The 26,005-nt window shown below is 39.2% G+C and overlaps 2 protein-coding genes across 20 annotated transcripts in view; one reads left to right on the top strand and one right to left on the bottom strand.

Moving 5' to 3' along the window:
• The window catches only part of zfyve21 (zinc finger, FYVE domain containing 21), a 33,884-nt gene extending 12,108 nt beyond the window's left edge, over positions 1-21,776 (bottom strand). Inside the window, exons 1-8 of one of the 17 annotated variants that reach the window (XM_069916534.1) lie at positions 21,761-21,776; positions 18,578-18,618; positions 13,497-13,547; positions 12,329-12,497; positions 9,232-9,355; positions 4,577-4,668; positions 3,989-4,042; positions 2,286-2,428 (exon numbers count right to left, since the gene is read on the bottom strand). In XM_069916534.1, the coding sequence (XP_069772635.1) occupies positions 2,286-2,428; positions 3,989-4,042; positions 4,577-4,668; positions 9,232-9,355; positions 12,329-12,497; positions 13,497-13,535 (621 nt within the window). In that variant the 5' untranslated portion in view covers positions 13,536-13,547; positions 18,578-18,618; positions 21,761-21,776. Of the gene's footprint in view, positions 1-2,285; positions 2,429-3,988; positions 4,043-4,576; positions 4,669-9,231; positions 9,356-12,328; positions 12,498-13,496; positions 13,548-18,315; positions 18,374-18,577; positions 18,619-19,127; positions 19,440-19,473; positions 19,655-20,092; positions 20,227-20,252; positions 20,345-20,899; positions 21,081-21,760 lie in introns of those variants that run through there. The other 16 variants (XM_069916532.1, XM_069916533.1, XM_069916530.1 and 13 more) reach the window with 16 other exon arrangements.
• Positions 19,942-26,005, top strand: part of xrcc3 (X-ray repair complementing defective repair in Chinese hamster cells 3) — a 29,318-nt gene continuing 23,254 nt past the window's right edge. For 2 of the 3 annotated variants that reach the window (XM_069916521.1, XM_069916520.1), the window contains exon 1: positions 19,942-20,370. In XM_069916521.1, the coding sequence (XP_069772622.1) occupies positions 20,280-20,370 (91 nt within the window). In that variant the 5' untranslated portion in view covers positions 19,942-20,279. The remainder of the gene's footprint in view (positions 20,371-26,005) is intronic. The other variant, XM_069916522.1, reaches the window with a different exon arrangement.

Here is a 26,005-nt window from a genome sequence, read left to right as displayed (position 1 = left end):
TTGGGCAGGAAGAACACAAAATCAGTTTATTCACCAATGATGTGCTATTGAACCTATCAGAACCGGCAAAATCTTTGGAAAAATTTCAAGTAACACCAGAAAAATATGGAAGAATATCAGGCTACAAAATAAATATTGATAAAAGTGAGAATGCCATTAACAAATATTGAACATGAAAGATGCCAAAAGGAAGTAAATTTAAATGGAAGACAATGGAATAAAATATCTTGGAATAGCAACTGACAATAACTTGCAAAATCTGTATAATCTAAATTATGTTCCTCTTCTTGGGAAGATAGAAATGGAGAGAACTATCGAATACTTTGGTGGAAAGGGTTAACTGCCATGACTGCAAAACCTTTTTCCAATCGCTCCCCAAAAACCCGTTACCTAAAAAACAAAACTACTAAACAACCACATTAGACAGTTCCTATAGAATAATAAGGTACCAAGAATTGCATTGGAAAAACTAACATGGGATTACAGGTTGGGAGGACTTAAGACTTCCAGATTTCAATATTACCTAGCTGCACAGGCTAGATTTCTCACAGCCTTCTTCACCAAACCCCCATCTTGGGTTCATATGAGAATGTACTCAATGGAGGAGGGGTAAAGAAAAGGATTTTATCTACAAATGGAATTTCAGATCACTAAAGGAAAAGACTGATAACCCCATTCTAATACATATGATTAGACTATGGCAAGAAATTAATGAATGAATAGTGTGACAGATTAGATGTTTTTGGGAGATAAATTGGGGCAGGGTTTTTGGTGTAGGTCACATACAAACACTTTAAAACAGATCTTGTTTAAAATACTGGAGCCCTGCTCATGCTAGACATGTTGAGGCCAACAGTCTTTGCAAAAGCTTTGGAGAATGCCCAAGAGACTTCACTAATGGATTGTTGTTTACAAAGAGGCAACAGATAAGAGCTTGTCGGAGCCGCAGATTGTCTGGAGGGAAACTTGCTGTTCTAAGAGGGTCATGTGGTTTTGCGATCTTAGAGAGTCAAACAGGCTTTTCTCAGAGAGAGAGTTCATTTCTACAGTTCAGCAGCAGCAGCTAGAACTGGAACAGGACAAGCTGGCAATCTTGTGGAAAACCCCATTTGGAAGATGGGTTGTGCATGCTTAGTTCAGCCTGGTCAAAGCCCTTGTGGTTCATGCAAGAGGAGAGGACTGGCTATCTAATGTTTCACTTGGATTAAGGGAAACAAGAAGGAACTCAGTGGTGACCTGAAAGAAAGAGGTTATCATCTGGAAAATCATGATGGGGCAAGTTTCTTCGGCAAGACACTGATATGGCTGATTAAAAGGGATCAGTTTGTGTCCAGGAACAAATCTCTCTCTAAAAGCCAACAAGAACCTTCCTGAGCAGTAACCATTTACCTTTCAAACACCAAATCCTGATGAACTTCATAAATGTTAAATTCTGTGCACTGTACAAGAATTGCCTGCAACCAGAAAACTTAAGAGGAATGAGAAGTGAGATTGGACTGTGAATTAAAGAACTTTTCTGAACTTGCATACACATGTGCTTAGAATTAGAAGGGGGTTAAGTTAATAATGATAAGTTAAAGTTTGATCTGATTTTCATGTCTAAAGATAATTAAATGCAACTTTTGTTTAAGTAACCATTTGTCTTGGTGAGTATCTGTTGCTGCTAGGTTTTGGGGTCCTCTGGGCTCGTAACACTGTGGCTAAGAAATGTATTGCAATTACTTGGAGATCTGACTCCCCTAGCACGATGGAAGACAAACAGTTGTATACCTAAAAAAAAATATACAATCTAAAAGAACAAATAGGAAGTACTTATAAAATGATGGCAACTATATTTGGATTATATTGGGGTTCAAATATAAATAATAATAAATATTAAAAAGTTGCTATAATAAAAATGTGACCTATCCAATGAGGATTTTCTTTTTTTAAACCCAACTGTAGGCCCTGGTATACTTTGAAGGGTTGCTGTGTTTTGTTAGAAAAAGTTTTATATATTTATATTTAAGAATTTTTTTAAAAAGTGAAGCTAATTATAAAATGGTAACTTTCCCCAAACAATAGCACTGCTGAGCACCTTTTTAATCCCATGTTAATCAAGGATGTTACCCCTTTATAACCACTTGACACTGACATTCCTCAATGTCTTCTTGCTTTTTCTTAATAGTCAAATTAAAATTTTACAATTGTGATTTTAATTGTAACATCACTTCAATTAAAATTTTCCAAAATGGGTGTAAACAAATCTTCAGATACATATGCAAATAATATGTTTTTAAACTCACCTTGTGCATTGCCGCTAGCCAACCCACAGACATCTTTTTGTTGCTCGTGAAATCATCAGGTGCACTTAACTTCAGCTGTTTTGGTTCATGGCATCCCAAAATTTTGTACTGGACCAGCATCCCTGTGGCACGTGTGTTGCCACCTGAAATTTACAGATCAAATCAAAATTGTTTGAAAAGCATACTACTATATTAAGCTTGCACATTAACAACTATTCATTTCACAAGATTAAAGTATTAATACTTTTAAAAAGCAAATATTTTTCTTACATGAACATTTGATTTTCTTATTCCACTAACGTACCCCAGAACAATAATACAAAAACAACATAAATGAGTGAAAAAAAAATCCCAGTTCAGAAACCAGCACAACTGTCTATATTGGGGCTAATGCTTCCTGCGATACATTTTGTATCGGTTTTACATGCCTTTAAATCACGAGGTGATCCTACAATTTAAAAATCCAAAATATTAAGATTTCATATATATATCCAACATAATTTAGCATAAAATGGGATGAAATTAGCACACATCAAATTGTTCAGGAGTAATCAATGTATAAAGGACTTTACAAGATTGGGTGCCGAAGAACAAGATTGCAAAGGTTGGAAAAAGATAATGTACTAAAAGCATTTGTCTTTGTTATAAACTGTTTCTACTGATACTTCAATTAATTTCCCATATTAAAACAATCAAGATCATGATCTTATTCGCTGAAGTTTGTTTCTCCACTGTTCAGTAGGAGTTGGAAACCAATTTAACAGCAGCAGAAACTCTGGCTTTATCCCACACCCTGGCCCCACCAAGAAATGTCAAATACTAATGGGACATCAACTTGATGTTCAGCAAAGCAGAAAAATAAATATTGGAACCACTACAATTCAACCTAATACTACTGAAAATGAACAAAAGATGCATCCATCTAAAATAATTTCAGGTAGTTTTCCAGTTAAGCAGATCTATTCTCTTTCTATTAACAAAATAGTAAAGTTTAAAACAGCCTAAAGTAACTACAATGTGATTATTATAACACTACGTTAAAGTGATGATGGAAAAGATCGGGAAACAAAGAAGTCACAAGCACAGTATTCTTGGAAGCATAATACAGGTATGCACTGCTTAACATCCAGGTTACGTTCTGTGAAACTGGGTGTTATGCGATGTGGACGTTGAGCAAACACCATATTATATACTTAGCAAAGCTATATGGGATTCTATAATGTACCTTTAAACTTCTTATTTGTGTAGGGATCAGAGTGTGGCTATGCAGAGAGAGCAGGGCAGTCAGTTCAGTTTGGGTAGACAGAATACTATTTCCTATAGCTAGTGTCACATTTTCTAAATTGCTAAAACTTACTCGCAGTAACTGAATAATGATGGGACCACAGACGTATAGGGTCGGACGTTGCCTGAACAGATGTAAAGCAGCACATACCTGTACTGCTATTTCTGTTGCAGCAAATAACTCATGCAATCTAAAAGCAAGCACAAAAGGGGAAAAGGCAAACTGCTCAGTTTTAGAGGAATTTGCCTTGTAATTTACAATGCATCACAAACTTAGTACCAACAGGCTTCAACTCAACTGAAGTTACACAGATTATTCCTCACAGAAAAAGCAACTAGCAGAAAACGAGAAGCCAAACTCAGACACATTTAGGAAAATCAGGACACTTATTGGTTAATTTGACAATCATACTTCTAACCTTCAGTAATGTACGGGTTCTCCAGTAGGCTGGTGTAAGTGTGAATATCTTTCTCTGTTTCAAGACGATAGGCAGCAGCAGGCATTGAAAAGAAGGATTAGTTCAAGGCCATTCTAAATCAGGAAAATGTCTTCCTTCTAACTCAATACAAACACCACTACCTCCATCATAATTTTAAGGTAGAAAATGACATTTTAATCCAATTTTACTTGGATGTTTTGGAAAATATAGCCAATCTGCTAATTTCCAAACTTGTCAATATAATTCACAATTGAATTGCAGGTAGCACATCAACTATTCATCCTTTAATATTTCAACCAGTCCAAACTAAAACAATGACCTACACAACTTAACTGTAATTTTAACCAATGGCAATTCATATGTGGACAATACTGTCATTTCTATCCAAGGACCAACCTGATCACTTAGAGTCATCATCGTGGCTCGAGACAAATTCTATCCTGTTCTAGCAGAGGAAACCATTTTAAACTTCACAAATCAATTTTAAAGCAATTTTTTTCTGAAATTATAAAAATGGTTAACCCCAAAAATCAGTTACTTGTATAATTAGCATATACTTAAAATTACCTCCAGGAGTAAAACCTTCAGTTAGCACCTGAACATTTATAATTCGAGCAACTTCAATTTCAAAGTGGTTTTCACCATCCAGTTGTAGATACCTAACAAAAATTTGAAATTAATAATTTTAAAGGAAAAGTTTGAATAAAAAATTATTGTACACTTATAAAAATCAATGATCAAAGAAAATATTCAAATATCTCATCTTTAGTTTTCCCCCCCATTTACCCTCATCTGTTCCCAAAAATCGCCAATGTCTGACATCACCAATCCACTAATACTTTACCCAAGAAACGACAATATGTGGTGATTACAAATTCCACTATACGCAAAGCATTTCAGATGATCTCAATGGACATATTAAGCAAGGCCATTCTAAGCATGATGATCATACAGCAGGAGCACGAATCCAAGCCTCTTTTGTCTTCAGATGTAAAAACTATCTAACCATCTCAGCAAGTTAAAGTCCAATTGGAAATTAGGGCTCAGTGAAAAAGAGAAAATATTGGCATTCAATTAATCAATCTACTATTTCCTAGCAATAATATAAACCATCAGATACTAGGTTTAGAACTCCAAACACGGAACTTACTTGGAACAAACTTCAGCTACATGAGATTTAAATAAACAAACTCAGACCAAATAAACTTTTTGAGCTGGATATGTTAAGTAAAAACAAATTACGCAAGTATGATTCCATGAAGTATTGCTCAGTTGTTTACTTTTGAAACAAATGATTGCGTATACAGCAAGTTCAAATTTAATACAAGTTTCCAGAAATTGTTCCAGTTCTTGAGAGTGGCCAAGTTTGCAATAATGAAGCAGTGCCAAAGACTCTGGTGGCTGTGATTCAAATATGGTCAATAATCTCAAACTTTGTCCAGCTATATTTTCTCAGTTTATTCCAAAATGTTTGCTTCTCCCAGAAAAATAATGGCTCTAAAAGAGAGTATGGGTATGTGAATGATACGTTATATGAGAGTGTTTACAATCGAGGAAATGCACACAGTTAGTTTCTTAGATTTCTCCAAAGCATTTTTCAAACCAATGATCTTTATCAATGCAAAGGCAGCAAATGCATTGTAACTACTTGAAGGTTTGCTTCCAAGTTAAATATTATCCTGACCTGGAAATGCACTGCCATCACTCCATCATCACTGAGTCTAACTTCTGGAACTCTAAACCTATTAACAGCATGGGTGTCCTTTCTTCAGAAGTTCTGCAGCAGTTAAGGTGACAGCTTAGTGATAGTCTCCAGACTGCTGTTGGGAGACTCACACCAGCCTGCAGATTCTGGAAACTGGCTGAACGGGTACCAGGTATCAGAACCAGGATGCGAGGGGGTATTGAAGGAATCCTGACTGTGTCAGAGGTTTGGATCTGGAGCTCGGATTGCCAATGGTTTGGACTGATCTATGTGGCTGCAGAAGCATCGGAGGCAAATATACCGACATTCAGTGACTCTTTTGCTCCTCTTATTCTGATTGTAAGCAGTGCTTCAGGCAATTTCTGGCGAATCCGACACTGTAGCATTCACACACATCAAAGCCTTGGAAAATGAAACTGGTTTATTGCTCTGGGCATCGTGCTTACATGGATCCCAGGCGCTAACGTCAGGGCCCTGCATCATTGGAGCGCCAGCCAGAGTTCCCCATCTTCCTGCTGTGCAGAGATCACCCGGGTTGACAGCCGGTGTCACCCCCAAGTCCACGCAGTTGCCACTTTCATCAGCCATTTTGTGGGCTGTTCCATGTCTGCGCGCAGGCCACTACAACACTATTTTATTAAAATGACAAACTTGAATCTTTAGCTTCCCTTCTCCAAGACAATTGATGATAGGGAGTAAAATGCTGACCTTACTCATGATGCCAACATGCTATGAACCTAATAATAATACATGTTCTTAGTTCTATTTCAATTAATATGGTAGTCAGTATTCTGTTCCGAACGCTTGCTGAAAGTTGTACAGCTGCAGAAAGGGAATAAAATGAGGCCATTGTGGAATGTAGTCTACTATGTGGACCTGCAGAAGATTGTCAAAATCCTCAACGAGCATTTCTCCTGTTTTTACTGTGAAGATAGACATGAGGACTGGGGAATTTGGGGCAGTTAATGGGTGTATCTTGAAATCAGTTAGTATTAAAGTTGAGGGGATTTTAAAGGTACTGATACACAAGAAAGTAGACAAGATTCCTGGGTCCGACTAGATACATCCAAGGATGCTGTGGGAAGCTTGAGAGGAAATTGCAGGTGCCTTACCTGAGATTTAGGAGTCATTAAGTACAGGTAAAGTGCCGAAGACTCGGTGTAGCAAATGTACTTCTTTTCAAGAAAGACTGCAGGGAGAAGCCCTGGACCTACAGGCCATTGAGTATGGTTTAACAACTGGGCGGTCTTGTCTCTCAAATCTAATCAAGTTTTTTTTTTTTTTTAAATGTGACCACAAATGGATAAAAAATTGGCTTTATGTTAGAAAGCAGAGGTTAATGGTGGAAGGTTGTTTTTCAGACTGGAGGCCTGCAATTAGTGGTGTGCCACAGGGTCCAGTGCTGGGTCTATTGCTCTTTGTCATTTATATCAATAATTTAGATGAAAATGTATATGGCATGATTAGCAAGTTTGCAGATGATACTGAAGTATCTGGTACTACAGATAGTGAAGATGGTTGCCGAAGATTGCATCAGGGTCTTGACTGGTTGGACAGGTGGGCAGAGGATGGTTGATGGAATTTAAGGCAGAGAAATATGAAGTGTTACATTTTGGGAGGTCTAACATAGGTAGGATCTACACATTGAATGGTAGAGATCCAGGGAGCACTGCAAAGCACAAGGATTAGTACAGGTACAGAATACCTTCAAAGTGGTGTCACAGGTAAATAGGGTGGTCAAAAAGGCTCTGGGCACATTGGCCTTCAGAGTATTAAGTATAGAAGTTTAGAGGTAATTTTGCAGAAGACCTTATTTAGCGCACTGTGTTTAGTTTTGGTCTCTTTGCTATAAGAAAGACATTATTAAGCTTAAGAGGGTGCAGAGAAGATTTATGAGCAAGTTGTCAGGACTCAGGACCCTAAGCTATAGGAAGAGGTTGAATAGACTTGGGCTTTATTCCTTGGAGTGCATGAGGATGAGGAGTGATCTCAGAGGAATATATATATATGTATAGAAATAAGAACAGATCGGATGACATCAAAGTCTTTTGACCAGAGCAGGGGAGAATTGGTAACTAGAGGACATAGGTTTAAGGTGAAGGACAGATTTAAAAGGAACCAGGGGAGTTACTTTTTTTCATTTTTACATAGTGGTGGGTATATGGAATGGGCAGCTGGAGTAGATGTTTGAGGCAGGTACTATTGCAGTGTAAAACCAAAAAAAAAAATGGACTGATACATGGATAGGTTTAAGGGATATTGGCCAAATACAGACAGTTGGGACATTTTGGACAGCGTGGGCCTGTTTCCATGCTGTAAGACTTTATGATTTTGCCAACTTCACAAAATATGACCAATTTCTGATTTGGATTCTGGTGTTCTAGTACAATTGCTCCTCAAACTAAAATAAATGCCCAAGGGGTGAAATGTTGTTTTACATGTCACAGCATATAAAAAAAAAACCAAACAGCTAGGAAGGTATTTAACATTTTCAAAGAATGGATATATGGCTAATAGGGAAATTTCAAGTGATCTCCTGCACTTTGCTCATAATGTAATGAAATTAGCAATCTTATAGCTTCATGGATTTGGTAATATAGAATGAAGGAGTGTATAAAACCTGCTCCACCTCAGATGAATTCAGAATTTGATTATCTTAAAATTATATTGGTTCTTTTCGCACCAGAAGCAGCAACTACATTTAGCACAACACCTTTACAGCGGAAGCAATCAAGACAGGAGCAGGGTTTGAATCCTGCACTGTCTGTACATTCTCCCCGTGTCTGCGTGGGTTTTCTCTGGGGGCTCCAGTTTCCTCCCACTGTTCAAAAACGTACCAGGGTGTAAGTTAATGGGGTGTAAATTGGGTGGAATGCAATCATGGGCCATTCTGTTACTGTCCTGCATGTCTAAATTTTAAAAATATATATATTTTTTTAATAAATACTTAATTTTCGTGAATGGCTTTAATCTTCTGCCTGAAAGTACAAATTAAGAACAGCCTAATCATCCGCAAGTCTTCAACTTTACATTCCCAATTCCCATCAAGCCCTTCACCCAGCAGCCTATCAGGAATCTTTCAACATCAAATATTGTTTCCACATTCTTGAGGAAGATCATTTCAAAGACTCTCAACTCGCAGGAAAGTTTTCTTATTTTTAAAATGTCAACACCACTTCACTTTCCCTTCCCCAGATTCTCCCACAAGAGGAAACGTGCTCTCCATTTCCAACTGCTCACAGAGATCTTATTGGTTTCAATCAAGTGGCCTCGCTTTTAATCATCAACAAACAGAAGCACAGCCTGCCCAACCTTTCCTCACAATACAACCAAACCAGTCCAAGTATCTACCCTGCTCAAATAACCACTACCTCACTTTATCCTCCATAAAGAGATTATATTCTCAAATCCTTCAAGAAGTCTGTCATGGGTTGTGTGTGCAAAGAATTGTATGTACTTGGTAATCCAGTCTAACTCAAGATATTTTGTTAAAGCATTAAAAATAAATTGAACTTACCGGTGGTTGTTTGATAGGCGACAATTCATGGTCTCACCCTTGTCTGAGAAACTTGAAGTTACAAGGAATGTAGCCCCTTGGCAACAAATAGTAAACTGTATGAGTAGTATATAGCTGAAGATACCTAATAAACAATCCTTAGAGTTTGAGCTCATCAATACAAATGCAGATGAATTTTTATAACTAGCACAAGTCTTAAATTAGTACCAAAATAATTTAATTAAAATTAAAAATACAAGCCCAAAGTCCCTTTCCTTAAACTTTTTTTAAAATCTCCCAATAAAATTATAAGGTAACTTGTACATTTCAGTTCAGTCTCAAAGGATCTGACAAGTTAAGAAAATTCAATTTTGTTCAGCCTGTTGTCAAGGGTTCTAGATCCACTGATGAGGGTACCTCACTGTCTGGATTTCCAATCAAGTTTCACTGCAAAATCCATGGAACATTTGACTGGCCAAAGTTATTAACACAGTTAAGCCCTAAATATTGGTTGATATTCTGGTAACCTCTCCAACTTTAGAAGTTGAAAATGTATTTAAGCTATTACTTGGTGACAAGTATCTAATACACCACATTACATAATGCAACATTTCCATCAATACAATAATTATTCAGGGAATAGCTGTGCCATTTCCTCCACCCATACCGAACTAAGCTGGGACCAAAGTGTTTTTAGCATCCTGCATTAAAATGCAGCAAGTGAAACAGCCTATTTACTGCATTTTCACTTATAACGTGCACACGCTTATAGCGTACAGAAAATCTTAAACAAAAAGCATTTTTGTATAGTCCGCACACATATATACCACCACGTGCATACAAAATGCAGGTGTAGTAGTCCTGTTCAGCATCTACACAAAATGTCCTATAAAAATCACAAAAAAAAACGAAGTGATACATGCACTGATAACATTATCACCCTACATAGCTATCAACTGCATTTGATCTAGCCTAATCAGTATAAAAAGCCCTTGCATTTAGTGCTACCTTTGAGATCTCGAGTACCAGTAGTTTTGACAATGCGAGGAGTCAAATGTAAATCTTATACCACTAATTTCAAACAAAGTTGTTACCAGAGCAGGAGAAACTGGCAACAGAGCAGCAGCAAGAAAGTTTGAGGTTGGCGAATCATCCATTCACGAATGGAGAAGAGAGAAAGAGGAGCTTGAGAGGATGAATCCACAAAAATACGCATGTCATGCCCCAAAAGCTAATTGGCCCCAGATGGAGTTTGACTTGAAAGAATGGGTTCTTAGTTCTACAGAACAAAAATCAGGCTGTATCTACAATTGCCATTCAGATGAAAGCAAGACTATTGGCATGTGAAATCAGCATCCTGGATTTCAAGGTAGATTTCCCCAGATCAAAGTTTATGAAGCAAAACAGATCGTCGGTAAGAACTATAACAACTGTAGATCAGTGACTTCCAGAAGTTTGGGGGGAAAAAAAACATTGATTTTCACAGGTTCATCACCAATGACATTTGCAAACTTAAAAATCACATCATTAACATGGACGAAGCACCAATGGCCCTTTGACATCCCCACCTCAAGAACTGTAGCTTCTTCTGGAACAAAAACTGTGGCCATAACCATTACCAGACATGAAAGGTTGTGCTTTACTCTAGTCCTTGGTTGCATTGCAAGTGGCGCTAAATTAAAGCCAATTATCATATTTTAAAAGAGTATCATGACCACAAGAAAAAATGCCCAATACTGGGACTGTAACAAGAAAGGGTGGATAGACTCCAATGTTATGAAACTGTGGGTAGAAAAATGTTACAAGCCTAGGCCAGGCAGTTCTTTCCCCCAAATAAATTGTTACTCATATCTGATTCCACAATAGCTCACAAAGAGCATTCGACACAAGTCTATAAATTCCGTGGTGCCTACATTGGAGTAATTCCATGTGGGTTGACACGTAAACTTCAGCCACTCAATATTTCTGTTAATCATCCATTCAAGATGTTCATCAGATCAGAATGGGAGGATTGGATGCAGAACAGCACTCATTAATTCACCCTAGACAGACAAGCTGAAAAGAGCAATCTATACTGATGTTTGGAAATGGGTTTCCAGAGTGTGGGACATCAGAAACTATACGTAGTGGATTAAGAAAAGCCAGCATAGTATAATAATGATGAAAGCAGCAACAGCGATGATATGTCAGTATCGATCACAGTAACGGAAGACTGGTTGCAGGCTGTCCTAGCTTATGTTAATGAAGAGAGTGAACAATCTGACTTTGAAGAATTCAAGGGTGACGGATGATAAGGAAGAAAACTAACACAGAGAGATGTGTGGTCCCTCGGTGTCTCCTTCCAAAAATGAAAAGTGAGCTCATTTGGGCGGCATGGTTAGCATTGCAGTTAGCACAGTGCAGTTACCGTTGCTTTCTGTCAGGAGTTTGTACATTCTCCCCATGTCTGATTGGGCTTCCTCCAGATACTCTGGTTTCCTCCTACCCTCAAAGAATATGCAACGGTTTGCAGGTTAATTGGTGTATTTTTAGTTGCCAAATGTTTTTTTTTTTGGTACATGTTGTCCAACTTTTTTTAAACTTGTTATTTAAGATGTTTATATGGTTATTTTAAATTAAAGTGATTTTAAAAATTTAATTAAGAACCAGTGGTTGCTCAATTAAGTTCACTTTTACAGTCAACATGTAAAAAAATTCTTGTATACTGCGCACATGCATAGAACACAGAGCGGGTTACCAGTGTGTAAAAAAATCATAACTCATGCAATATATGCAAAAACACGGTATCCGATTACTTTTACTGTATTTGAGGATGTGCTGCTATCAGACCAGGACATTCACAACAGTCTGACCTTCATAGAATACTTGTATCAATCCTCTGAGCACATTAGTATGAGCCTAGGCCCAATAACATATAGGCAAAAAACTTTAAACCAAGAATTGACAAATTTTTGATTTTTTTGTTTTAATTCAGCCTTACAAACTCATTTGTTCCTGATCAACTGATTACAAGTTGTTAATAGCCTATAAAGTTATATGAATTCCATTCATTAATAACAATTTGTGTCACCTAAAGGTCTCCCAAACATATGAAGGTAGCAAGTAATACAATTCTTACCATTTATGAGCACTTTAATCTGTTTGTCAAAGAACTCAGATTCCTTCTGGGAGATCAAAGCACACTCAGCACACTGCCGCACTGGGTCTATAAAGTACATCCGTGGAAGAGGTACTTTTTTACTGCAACATTTGTCACAAAAGCATTTGCCGCATCTCCTGCAGTGATGCTGCCAATTTTTAAAATAGTTCAAACAAAATTTGTTAGAGCTCACTCTTTCATCCATAGATATTGTACACTTAAAAATAAAAATATATTTATTAATTGAACAGTGTAATCATCAGTTTAAAACAACTTTGTAAACTATGCATGTCTAATTACACTTTCAGGGGTAGGGAAGATTTCATTTCCAGTGAAGACAGCAATAAGAAAAAGCTTTATTAATTTGCCCAATCATCCAACACATAATTGGATTTGTAGATGCTTTCATTCAACAATTTACAAAAAGGGAAGCTGACAAATATTACTCCATTCAGTTTATAAAAATATTGAGATGTGTAAAAAACCAATAAGATCATCCAGTCAGATTCCATGGGACAAAGCAGTATTTACATTTAATTGGATTATAGAAACAAATTTGCATCAAAATTTTGAAAGTTTCACTTTTTTTTTTAAATGCACCCCATGCAGCTTTTCAATGTTATCTGAAGGCAATATTTAATCTCGTATATTGTACCTACAAATATGGAATCAAGCAACACTAAAAGTCAGAAATGTGAGTCTTATTTTTGCAACTCAAGTGCAAGAAAATTTAAAATGCGGATATTCTGACTGGAGATCACTTATTCTATTCTTTCCTTTTGTCAGGGTTCATAACCCCAGATATGGTTGAGTGGACTAGTTGAGCAGATAACATGTACCAATTCTAATCATTAAGCCAGGTATAATTGAATAGACGAGTAACAGACTAGAATAGACCATTTATTCAGTTATGTAACCCCAAACTGTTCATATGATCAAATTGCTAATGAAATACCAACATGCAAAACAGTATTCAGATATCAGTGTTGAGTGCTAGAAGCATGCAAACCCTTGGACACAGGGTTTCATCCCACTGTAGAAACTTAAAATGTAGTGTTTTCTTATGTAGTGCATTGCTTCTTTATTTAAAAAAAAACACAAATGGAAGCCAGGAAATGAAAAACAAAAAGAAATTAAAATTTCTTACTTTCCAGGTAAGAAAGTCAAACTTTGCATCGCACTGCATACATCTGGGGCACTGGGAATAGAAATACCAATAATGTCAGAAAATGCCAAAAGTCAAATCCCAAGTAGTTTTATTTCTAACTGGAGCTTTTGAAAATTATTTTAATTTGTACAGCATCCAATTACTCACAGTAAAGGACATGCATTTACAAAAATGGAAAGGTTCTGCCATATTGAAAGCACAGATTCAGAATAAGGCAAGGGGTGGTATACCCCATTGGTCTGCTGTTCTCAGGACTATCCCATCAACTCCAGTACTAACATTCTCATCATCTATAAATTTACTAAACATACAAAGTATGCCTTGACAGCCCAGATGAGTATACATCTAATTATCAACAAGTTTGTTGGACTTGCTGCATTCTGCTAACCACAGTATTTACACGATGGGCTTCAACTGAACTTTGCCCTTCAGGTGTCCAGAGTCCTTTCTTTTCCCTTGAGGTACAGTGGTGCTTCTAATCTGGGGATACTTGTGCAGTTACTTCACTCCTGAGTCTCTTGGTTCGATGAGCTACATCTCCAAGATAGCGACACCCAAGAGTTTAAGTTCTTGGGAGTTACTAGCTCAGGGTCTTTCCAAGATCCACCCACAAATGACATTGTAAAGAAAGCACATCTGCACCTCTACCTCCTTGGGAGTTTGCGGAGGTTTGGTATGACATTGGAAACCCTGGCAAATTTCCACATGTAGTGGAAACTGTGCTGACTACTACATCACTGTCTGGAACGTGGACACCACTACTCTTGAGCGTAAAGCCCTGCAAAAGGTAGTGGACACAGCCCAGGATATCACAGGCAAAACAGCCCAGGATATCACAGGCAAAACAGCCCAGGATATCACAGGCAAAACAGCCCAGGATATCACAGGCAAAACAGCCCAGGATATCACAGGCAAAACAGCCCAGGATATCACAGGCAAAACAGCCCAGGATATCACAGGCAAAACAGCCCAGGATATCACAGGCAAAACAGCCCAGGATATCACAGGCAAAACAGCCCAGGATATCACAGGCAAAACAGCCCAGGATATCACAGGCAAAACAGCCCAGGATATCACAGGCAAAACAGCCCAGGATATCACAGGCAAAACAGCCCAGGATATCACAGGCAAAACAGCCCAGGATATCACAGGCAAAACAGCCCAGGATATCACAGGCAAAACAGCCCAGGATATCACAGGCAAAACAGCCCAGGATATCACAGGCAAAACAGCCCAGGATATCACAGGCAAAACAGCCCAGGATATCACAGGCAAAACAGCCCAGGATATCACAGGCAAAACAGCCCAGGATATCACAGGCAAAACAGCCCAGGATATCACAGGCAAAACAGCCCAGGATATCACAGGCAAAACAGCCCAGGATATCACAGGCAAAACAGCCCAGGATATCACAGGCAAAACCCAGGATATCACAGGCAAAACATCCCCACCATCAAGAACATCTACAAAGAACACTGCCACTCAGCACATGCTCTGTTCTCACTGCTACCATCAGGAAAGAGGTATAGGTACCATAAGACTCGCTCCACCAGGTTCAGGTACAGCTGCTTCCCCCTTCACCATCCGAATCCTTAATAAACTCAATCATGGACTTACTTAAGGACTCTTTTTTTTTGCACTTTATTGAATTTTCCCCTCTCTGTATTGCAGTTTGTTTACATTTATCTGTTTACACATGTACATTGAGTAGTTTTTTTTTTGCACTGCCAATATATGGTAATTCTGCCTCACCTGCAGGAGAAAAGAATCTCAGGGTTGTATTTGATATCATGTATGTACTCTGAAAATAAATATGAATCTTGGCTTTCCACATGTGCCAACTATGGTGAAATTCAGGCAGCTGAGATATTGTTGTCATTTTGCAAATTCCATGGTTAGAGGTTGACTGGTTGCCCATTAGACTCTGCTCAAGAAGCATCAGCTCTGCAAGGCCCTGGAGAACATGAATTTTCTTGTGGCAATGTTTCTGTCATCACTTTTTTTAAATTAAATGGCATTACCAAGCAGTTAAATTACTGGTCAGTTCCACAGTCATTACTGCTGGTTAAGGCTGGGGTGATACAGTCACCTTTGCAGTATCTTACTATGGCAATACAAGATGACTGATATCAGCTAATGGACTGGGGACATGCTAGTCTATGGCAAAATGGTGCTGATTACAAGAAGTCAGTGCTCCAAGCATTTTATCAGAAGTTCACTTTCCCTACTCCTTCTTGCTGATCATCCTTTGCCAGATAGTTGCCTCTTTTCTAACTTTGACATGGAAGTTGTCCAGCCATCAAGATCACAGCAATTTTTGACTTGTGCAAAGAACATCAATATCCCTTTATACAGTCAACATTTTGCAATGCATCACCATTTAAAAAAAAAAACACTTTTAACAAGGCTATAAAAGTGCTGCTATTTTGCAGCAATCTGCAAGCGGGACTGAAGGGTTATCCTTGATCACATCGAAAATAATAGTCATCAAGGGTGACCTATTATTGCTTCTTGCGACCAATTTGCCAGTCATTGCAACCAAGCGATGAAAGGAAGATGCAGATCACACCAAGCAACAAAAATGAATTTAAATAGAAAAGCAAAATAACCAATTTTTTGGGGGGTGGGGGTGAGAAAAGAAAATAATTTTCCTCCAAAATAAAAACCATGGAAAAAGTCATCTTGTGCTAAACAAGTGCATACATTTTGTATCCTATTACCATAACAATAGCATTTAGGTTATCATAAGCTTCCAATTACTGACACAGTAACACAATTAAAAGGAAAACTATGCTCACGAACCATATTCAGTTTTAAAACAACCAATTGCACCAAACTCTTACATGGCTAAATACAAGGACATGGATTCCCCTGTATGAAATTTGGATATAGAATACCTGTAACATGTCAAAATTAGGATTCTGCTATCCAAGTCTGAAAAATATTATTTTTAATCCAGAGAGCCATTAGTCTTTGAGATTTTCTGATCAAGGGTTTCAGTAAGTAGGTAAACACAGGATCATAATCAACAGATGTTTGGGTCTTGAGGGACAGAGGGTTGGTATATGAATGCATACCAATGAACAGCGAAGTTAACATGAAGAGATGGATGGCCTACACCAGCTGCTAGTTTTTGTTTTTAAAATAATTTTGACAAATTGCTATTATTGGAAGTGGGGAAAATAAAGCACCAATAGCATTTAAGGTTTACAGTAGGATGCTACACACCCTTCCATCAACAATTGTATCAGGAAGCATAATACTGTTACGAGCCCAGAGGACCCCAAAACCCAGCAGCAACAGAAATTCACCAAGACAAATGGTTAAACCCCCTTCTAAGTGCACATGTATGTAATGTATGTGTAAGTTCAGAAAAGTTCTTTGATTCACAGTCCAATCTCACTTCTCACTCCAAGTTCACTGGCTGCAGGCAATTCTTGTACAGTGCATAGAATTTAACATTTATGAATTTCACCAGGGTTTGGTGCTTGAAAGGTAAATGGTTACCGCTCAGGAAAGTTCTTGTCGGTTTTCAGAGAGAGATTTATTGTTCCTGGACACAAACTGATTCCTTCTAATCTGCCACGTCAGTGTCTTGCCAAAGAAACTGGCCCCATCAGGGTTTTTCAGATGATAACCTCTTTCTTTCAAGTCACCACGGAGTTACTTTTCGTTTCTCTTATTTTAAGGGAAACATTAGGCAGCCAGTCCTCTCCTCTTGTATGGAACACAAGGGCTTTTTGACCAGGCTGAACTAAGCACTTACAACCCATCTTCAAAATGGGTTTTTTCCCACAAGCTTGCCATCTGTTCCAGTCCCAGCTGCTGCTTCTGAACTGTAGAAATGAATGAACTCTCTCTTGAGAAAAACTTGTTTGACTCTCTCTGTTTGCAAAACCACATGTCCCTCTTAGAACAGCAACCTGCAGACTGTGGCTCCTAACCTAATCCTCCAAGTTCTTTCATCTGTCGCTTTTCAAAACAATCCATTAGTGAAGTCTCTATAGGCACTCCCCACAGCTTTTGCAAAGGCACTCAGAGACAGAGTGTCTGGCTTGAGCAGAGCTCCAGTATTTTAAATGAGATGTGTTTTGAAGTACTAGTATGTGACCTACACTAAAAAAAAACCTGCCACAATTTATCTCCTTTAAAACATATCTATATACAATATAAAATACAACATAATCTGTCACAATACACACACAAACCAGAGATTTTTTTTCCTGTGGGTGAGGTAGAATACAACTTATTTCTAGTGCAAAATCAAAAATTTACATGTATACAATTTACGTGTACACATGTAAACAGATAAAATGTAAACAAATTGCACAATACGGAAAGAATTTTTTTTAAAACAAGTGAAAAAGTAAGAGTCCTTAGATGAGTCCCTGATTGAGTTGGTTGTTGAGGAATCTGATGGTGGAGGGGTAGCAGCTGTTCCTGAACCTGGTGGTGCAAGTCTTGTGCCACCTACACCTCTTCCCTGATGGCAGCAGTGAGATAGAGCATATGTTGAATGGTTTGTATCCTTGATGATTGCTGCTGCTCTCCAACAGCAGCATTCCCTGTGGATGTCCTTAATGGTGGAAAGAGTTTTGCCTGTGATGTCCTGGGCTGTGTCCACTACCTTTTGCAGGGCTTTATCCTCAGGGATATTGGTGTCCTCATACCAGACCGTGATCCATCACACATCTGTAGAAATTGATATGCTGACATGTTTTCTTTATGATGCCATTAGTGTGTTGGGTCCAGGAACAATCCTCCGACATAGTGACTTCCAAAAACAAATTTGCTCAACCTCTCCATCTCAGATTCCTCCAACGATCACTGGATTGCATACCTCTGATTTTCCATTCCTGAAGTAAACAGGAATTGGTGATATAGGTCAACTGGTGATATTTATATTGGTGACATTCATATTTCAAATATCTTCAGTTAACGGGTATGAAAGTTCTTACACTTAAATTTTTTTTGCTTGATTTCATAATTTAGTTGTTTTTAAGCAGAACAAACTGCAACATTATATATATGTTCACTGCTTTAAAAGTGGCACGACTCACCCAGAGGGATGTACTCAATGGTGGAGGCAGGGAATCATTTTCTATAGAGTGGGAAGATAAATTATGAATTAAATTTTAAAAATCAGTGCAAAAACAAGGATTTTTCCACTAGCCCATGGCATATTGTTTCTTTCTTTCTTTGGCTTGGCTTCGCGGACAAAGATTTATGGAGGGGTACGTCCACATCTGCTGCAGGCTCATTGCTGACTGACAAGTCCGATGTGGGACAGGCAGGCACGGTTACAAGGGAAAATTGGTGGGTTGGGGTTGGGGTTGGGTGTTGGGTTTTTCCCTCCTTTGTCTTTTGTCAGTGAGGTGGGCTCTGCGGTCTTCTTCCAAGGAGGTTGCTGCCCGCCGAACTGTGAGGCGCCATGATGCACGGTTGGAAGCGAGATCAGCCCACTGGCGGGGGTCAATGTGGCAGGCACCAAGAGATTGTATATTGTAATGCAATGCCATATTGTAATGTAAACATAAATGAACTGGATTCAATGCACTTCGGTTTCAAAACATTCACTAGCCACTACAACGCAGTAAACTTTTAACATACCTCATTACACAATTTGTTTCAAACCTATGCCACCAATCCGCATCAACTTCGATTTCATTTCGACTGGCTGAACCCTGTTATGTCAACATAACAGATCCGGTGCAAAAGTGCTGCACTCACGCCACGTCCAATCTTTCGCGACAGCAACAACGTCAACATTTCAGGTCGATGACCCTTAAATAAGAGCCGTGTTCTGTCGGTTTTTGCATTCCTTACGTTCCGCCTCAATTCCCCTCACATCAGCACTACGATGAGATAGAGTGTTCCTAATGTACAGCTGCAGCCCTGTTCCGACAAGAACCGCTAACTAAAATATCCGGTTCATCTCCACAGAAGCACCGTTTACCTCTTTATCAGGGACCCACTGCGGCTCATCAAGGGAGAAGGGGCTGTAAAATGCTCCATTTTCCGGCACCATGCGAAGCCCACTAGAACTACGCACCAGCTTCTTCCCTTCATTTGTCGACGCCATGTTGCCTGGATAAACCCACACGAGCTATCCTACCCCAGGGCCAATCATTGGCCAGGATTATTTGACAGCGGCCAATCAATGGCCAGTATTATCTGACATCGACCAATCAATGACCAGTATTATTTGCCAGCGACCAATCAATGGCCAGGATTATTTTACAGCGACCAATCAATGGCCAGGATTATTTGACATCGACCAATCAATAACCAGGATTATTTGACACCGACCAATCAATGACCAGGCTTATTTAACACCGACCAATCAATGACCAGGATTATTTGACAGCGGCCAATCAACTGTCTGGATCCTAACAAGCATCATTTCAGCGAATCAAATGGCGAACAATCAATTCTATCTCCTTCCCTCAAAAACACCAATTGTCTGAGAGTAATCGCTGTTCACCACGTAATCAACACGCACACTTCCGAGCTATCCAATCGCCTTTAGCCGCTCTCAGCCAATGAGAGACGAGATGGTAGAAACTTGGACCAACCTGCTCTATTTCTGCCAGTTCCGTGTGTGCCACCACCCGCGTTGATCGGAAGGAAATGGCAATAAATAGAAACACTGACAATGCTTCAAGGCTGAAGCATGCCTGAATTTAGCGGCTTCGGTTGAACGGGTGACCTGTGACCTCTGGCGCATGCTCTCACCGTCAATGGGTGGACGCCTCCTCGACCATGGCCGGCCCTTCGGGTCAGCTCGGACGACTTAGCATGGACTGGGACCAGCTGGACTTGAATCCGAAAGTAGTAGCTGCTGTTAAAAAAGGTGAGGATCTTTAACTAAAAAAAAAGATGCTGGAAATCTGAAGGGAGAACGGAAACGGTCAGGTTTGCAGGCAGCATCAGAACCACCTGGGACAACGGAGTGACTGACAGACTCGATGTGGACTGCAGATATAGATACCATATACAATGTAATAAAACAAATGTAATACGGAATTACATGAAATGGACTTAAATCTGCCATAAAACAGACAAGATTCAGCATTGCACCCCTTACAGTCAGCAAAAAGGAGTCATCCATCGCCTCACCCCCCCCCCCCCCCCACCCCACCCCCGGTGTCCTCTACAGCTGCACAAGAATCAAGTTCATTTGAACCACTGATCCCAGATGCAAACCTCCAACATGATGAGGAAGCCATGACGAGGGCCCTCCGGGAGCCCTCAGCTTCCTCTCAAATCCCTGTTCTGATACCTGGCCCTCATGAGCCAGTCTCCTGCAGCCTGGCACACCAGCTTTGACCTCAACCCACGTGCTGTGTGGGTTCCTCGTCCACAAGTCGCCAACAGCTCACCCCCCTGTGTGTGCCTTCCAGCCTCAGATCCCCTTGTTGGTCCGCCAACTGTGGTCACTGTCCTTGCGGTCGTCTCCTCTGCTTCATCTCAACAGGGGGTGTTCTCCCTGGTACTGATGCCCTGCACCAGCCTGCTCCTTCTCCAGTGTCTTCAACCTCTCAAGGCCACTACCGAACAAAGGCCCAGACCCTGTAGTCGTAGAATTTTGAATAAAACACCATCGTCTCTTTTAACAGGCTGTTTAAAGCCTGTAATGGCAGTGGGACTGGACGGTAGGACCCCTAGGGGTCTCTGCTCCCCGCATCTACACTAGCGGCAGTTCTGCTGTACAGCAGCTCCAGTACCACTGCCATTTTTGTCACTGCAGACTGATATTTAATCTGTCGAGTTTGATTTAAATGTTATGATATTCACACATTTTAAAATTATAAATCAAAAGACTGTAGATACTGCAAATTGTGCATATTTGTGCATATTTGTTCATGCAAATCAATATGTCCAAGGAGGTTCAGTAGGGGTAACATCTGATGCTGAATATCATGACCACATTGAGTTTAAGATCATATGAAGTTCAAAGGTGTTTTTTTTTTAACGAGCTTGCACTGACTTACATTATTGTTTACTATAATCGTGGAAACATTTGATGCTGAACCACATTGAATTTAACTTTTAAGGTCATATGAAGTTCAAAAAAATTTGAACTTGCTCCAGGGACACCTCAATTAGTTACACTTTTTTAAAAGTGGCCAAACCCAGTTAAACATGGGCCCAAAAAAGTGAAGCAACATTGGCAGAAGCTCTTCACAAGCCCATAGAGTAAACAAAGAAGGAACCAAGAGACAGCAGAACATCAGACTCACCTCACTATTGATGCTTCCAGACATGCAAGGAACAGGCAGCAGGAAACAGCACAACAACAATATGAAAAAACACACAAATGCTGGAGGAACTCAGCAAGTCAAATAGTGGCTTTATGTAGCAAAGATACAGATACATTACCAACGTTTTGTGCTTTAGCCCTTCATCCAGAATGTTTTGAATCCAAGATTATTCAAAGAATCTTGAAACACCAATTGTTTGTCTTTCCACATGTGCTTTTTAAAAAAATATTTTATTTTTCACTTCTACAATATCACAATATTTTGAATTTTTTTCCTACAAACAGCAAAAGCAAAACTGTCCCTCCTTCCCTCCACCTTTCCATACATACAGATCTGCACACTGTCAAAGCTTACTTATCTTTACATTTAAAGTCTTTAATTACTGTATTTGGGCCCCTATATTATCCGGGTACGGCAGCCAGATCTTTACAAAAGTGTCATATTTTATAAATTGCATGTGATTTTTTTTTATCCATAGGTATACAGCTATTCATTTCAACAGTCTGTCATGCTATAGTGATTGCAATAATTTTTTTTTGCTACTTCCAGTGCTATTTTTAAAAATGAGATTTGATATTTATTCAATTTGTTGCTTATTACCAAGTAGATATAGCTCTGGGTCACCCGTGAAGGCCACTCCTGTTATCCTGGTTAATTTTTCTGTGATGCCTTGCAAAAATGGCCTCACCTTCACACACAACCACGCAGCATGTGGAAAAAAGAGTTCCTGTCACAATCCCACATCTGAAACACACCTTGATGTTTCTGCTTTTGATCTATGTTACTTCTGTGGGGTAAGATATAATTGGTGTAAAAAATTATATTGAACCAGTCCATATCTTGTATTTATAATTGATGTAATGCATTCCTTACACCAATCTGACCAGTTCCTTTCTGAAATCACCACACCCATGTCAGACTCCTATCTTTCCCTTGACCTCTAACCCTGGTTTTGCACTTTCACTCTGGAGAGCACAGAACATTTTTGTTATAAATTTGGGTGTATTCTCCATTCAGACAGTTCGTTCCGTTTCAGGAGGGGTCAACGTTGGTCCTCATCTTTCTCTTTAGAATGATCTAAGCTGGAGAAAACAAAAGAAGGCCCCATTGGCCACTCCATATTTGTGTTTTAGTTATTCAAAGGACATAAAATTTCCTTCTTTAATCTACCTTATGCCTTTGTCATACCACAAGTTTAATATTCTAATGCCTATGTTCATAGGCAATAACACATTTTTACACTATGGTGCTTTTATTGATATCCATACTTTTTTTCTTATGTATTTATTACTTTCTTGCCACGTTCTGATCATATGTATTAGTATGGGATTTACTGTCTTTATTTCTAGAGATTTGACACTCCATTTATAGATAAAATCTGTTGCTCCCTGCCCCCCCTCCCCCATTCAGTGCATTCTTCTTTCCACACATGCTTGACCTGCTGAGTGATTCCACCCCTTTGTTATAATCATGATTTTCAAAAGATGGAAGAATGAAAGGGGAGAGGGATAATTAAGGTACATGATATTATGACAAGCCCAGATAAAATTAACAGGGAAAGAAAAACTATTACTGATCACAGTAATTTCAGGAACATATATTTGAGATGAGAGGAAGAGGAGAGTTGCATTTTTGCCCCTCTAAAAAAAAATGGCAATTTAGAATATGCTTCATAAGAAGGACAAGAATTAGACACCATCATGGTACTTTGATGTACAACTCTGCTTACCCCATCCATGTTAGCCCCTTTTGTTCACAAAGACTATTTGCCCACATGAGGTCTGTATCCTCTGTGTCTTGTCTAAATGTCCCTTAAATATAAAGATTGCATCTGTCACTTCCTTCCTCATGATGACAACCAGAACTGCATGCAATACACGAAGTGCTGTATAATCAGCATTTTGTCAAGTAGCACTGTGGCCTTACAATTTTCATATTATTTGCCCTGACGTACAAATGCAAATATTGTCATAATTCTATCAACGTTTATTGCCATCTAGTTTTCATCAATTTTTTAATTACCTCTACAAGTAGCATGGTTGGTGTAGCAGTTAGCTCAATGCCTTTACAGTACCAATGATTGGGACCGGGGTTTGAATCCCATGCCATCTGTAAGTTCTCCCTATGTCTTTGTGTGTTTTCCCCAGGGACTCTGGTTTCCTCCCACCGTTCCAAAAGTACCAAGGGTTGTAGGCCAATTGGTGCAAATTGGGCATACAGACTCGAGGGCCAAAATGGCCTGTTACTGTGCTGTATGTATATTTTAAAAAACTCAATCAAATTAGTAGGACAGGAACAGAGCCATGCTGAATATCTGTGATCACTTCTTCCCTTTACAAACGTACGCAACTCCTATCCCTGCTGTCCTTAAATAAAGGAAGAATGTTAGCTATCTGCTCATCTACTAGCACCTCAGCTGTGACAAACTTCCCTGTCAGGGCCCCAGCTATCTCCTTGACTTGAAGAGGTGATTAATATGTTAGACAAGTCTGAATAGCTTTTAAAAGCTGGAATGGAAAATGGGCTGAATTTGTGCAGTTGTAAATTTAATAATCTTCAAGAGAACACCCTATGTGCCTGATTCATGGATATTAATTTTTTTAATAAAAAAACTTTCAAAGTCTTGAAATTTAAAAATCATACCATCTCAGAGCATGTTTTAAATAAAATAGATGTATTTGTAATGCATTGTCTTCTCTTTGGCTTGGCTTCGCGGACGAAGATTTATGGAGGGGGTAAAAGTCCACGTCAGCTGCAGGCTCGTTTGTGGCTGACAAGTCCGATGCGGGACAGGCAGACATGGTTGCAGCGGCTGCAGGGGAAAATTGGTTGGTTGGGGTTGGGTGTTGGGTTTTTCCTCCTTTGCCTTTTGTCAGTGAGGTGGGCTCTGCGGTCTTCTTCAAAGGAGGTTGCTGCCCGCCAAACTGTGAGGCGCCAAGATGCACGGTTTGAGGCGATATCAGCCCACTGGCGGTGGTCAATGTGGCAGGCACCAAGAGATTTCTTTAGGCAGTCCTTGTACCTTTTCTTTGGTGCACCTCTGTCACGGTGGCCAGTGGAGAGCTCGCCATATAACACGATCTTGGGAAGGCGATGGTTCTCCATTCTGGAGACGTGACCCATCCAGCGCAGCTGGATCTTCAGCAGCGTGGACTCGATGCTGTCGACCTCTGCCATCTCGAGTACTTCGACGTTAGGAATGAAAGCGCTCCAATGGATGTTGAGGATGGAGCGGAGACAACGCTGGTGGAAGCGTTCTAGGAGCCGTAGGTGATGCCATGATTCGGAGCCGAACAGGAGTGTGGGTATGACAATGGCATTGTAATATAGCCATTAATGATATTAACATGAAAGCCAGTACACCCTGTAAACACTTAGCTCACAAAAGTTGATGGTTGGAAAATCATACTTGATAAGATCCAAAGCTCTTTGCCAAAAGAACCTCAATCTTTTTATAAATAATTTTTTTATTTTTCACACTGTGAACCATATCAACCAAAATACATACAAACATTTCCCTCTTAAATTCCACACAATGGCATTTTTCCCCCCCTACCTTCCCTTCCCCCCTTCCCACACCCCTCTAAAAAGAAGAAGAGAACCAATAAATATTCAACATATACAATACAATAAAACCATTAAACAATGTCATCACACAATGAAAATAAACAAGAAAAATGTATCATCTACTTTTACACACTGGATCAAGTCATTTTGTCTTCTTATCATTTTAGGGGGTGGAGGTCCGAGGCAAGCCCTCTCTGTTATGTTCCATGTACGGCTCCCAAATTTGTTCATATAATGTGACTTTATTTTTTAAATTATATGTTATTTTTTCCAATGGAATACATTTATTCATTTCCATGTACCATTACTGTATTTTCAGGCTCTCTTCTGATTTCCAAGTTAACATTATACATTTTTTTGCTACAGCTAAGGCTATCATAATAAATCTTTTTTGCGCTTCATCCAGTTTGAGGCCTAATTCTTTACTTCTTATATTACTTAGAAGAAAGATCTCTGGATTTTTTGGTATGTTGCTTTTTGTGATTTTATTTAATACCTGATTTAGATCTTCCCAAAACTTTTTCACTTTCTCACATGCCCAAATTGCATGTACTGTTGTTCCCATTTCCTTCTTACAGTGAAAACATCTATCTGATAATGTTGGATCCCATTTTTTAAAAACTTTTGGGGCGTGATATATAACCTGTGTAACCAATT

Source organism: Narcine bancroftii, chromosome 2, assembly GCF_036971445.1.
Source record: "Narcine bancroftii isolate sNarBan1 chromosome 2, sNarBan1.hap1, whole genome shotgun sequence".
In the NCBI taxonomy this organism is placed as follows: Eukaryota; Metazoa; Chordata; class Chondrichthyes; order Torpediniformes; family Narcinidae; genus Narcine; species Narcine bancroftii.
The sequence above is the reverse complement of the archived record's forward strand: the minus strand, read 5'-3'. Positions and strand labels throughout refer to the sequence as shown.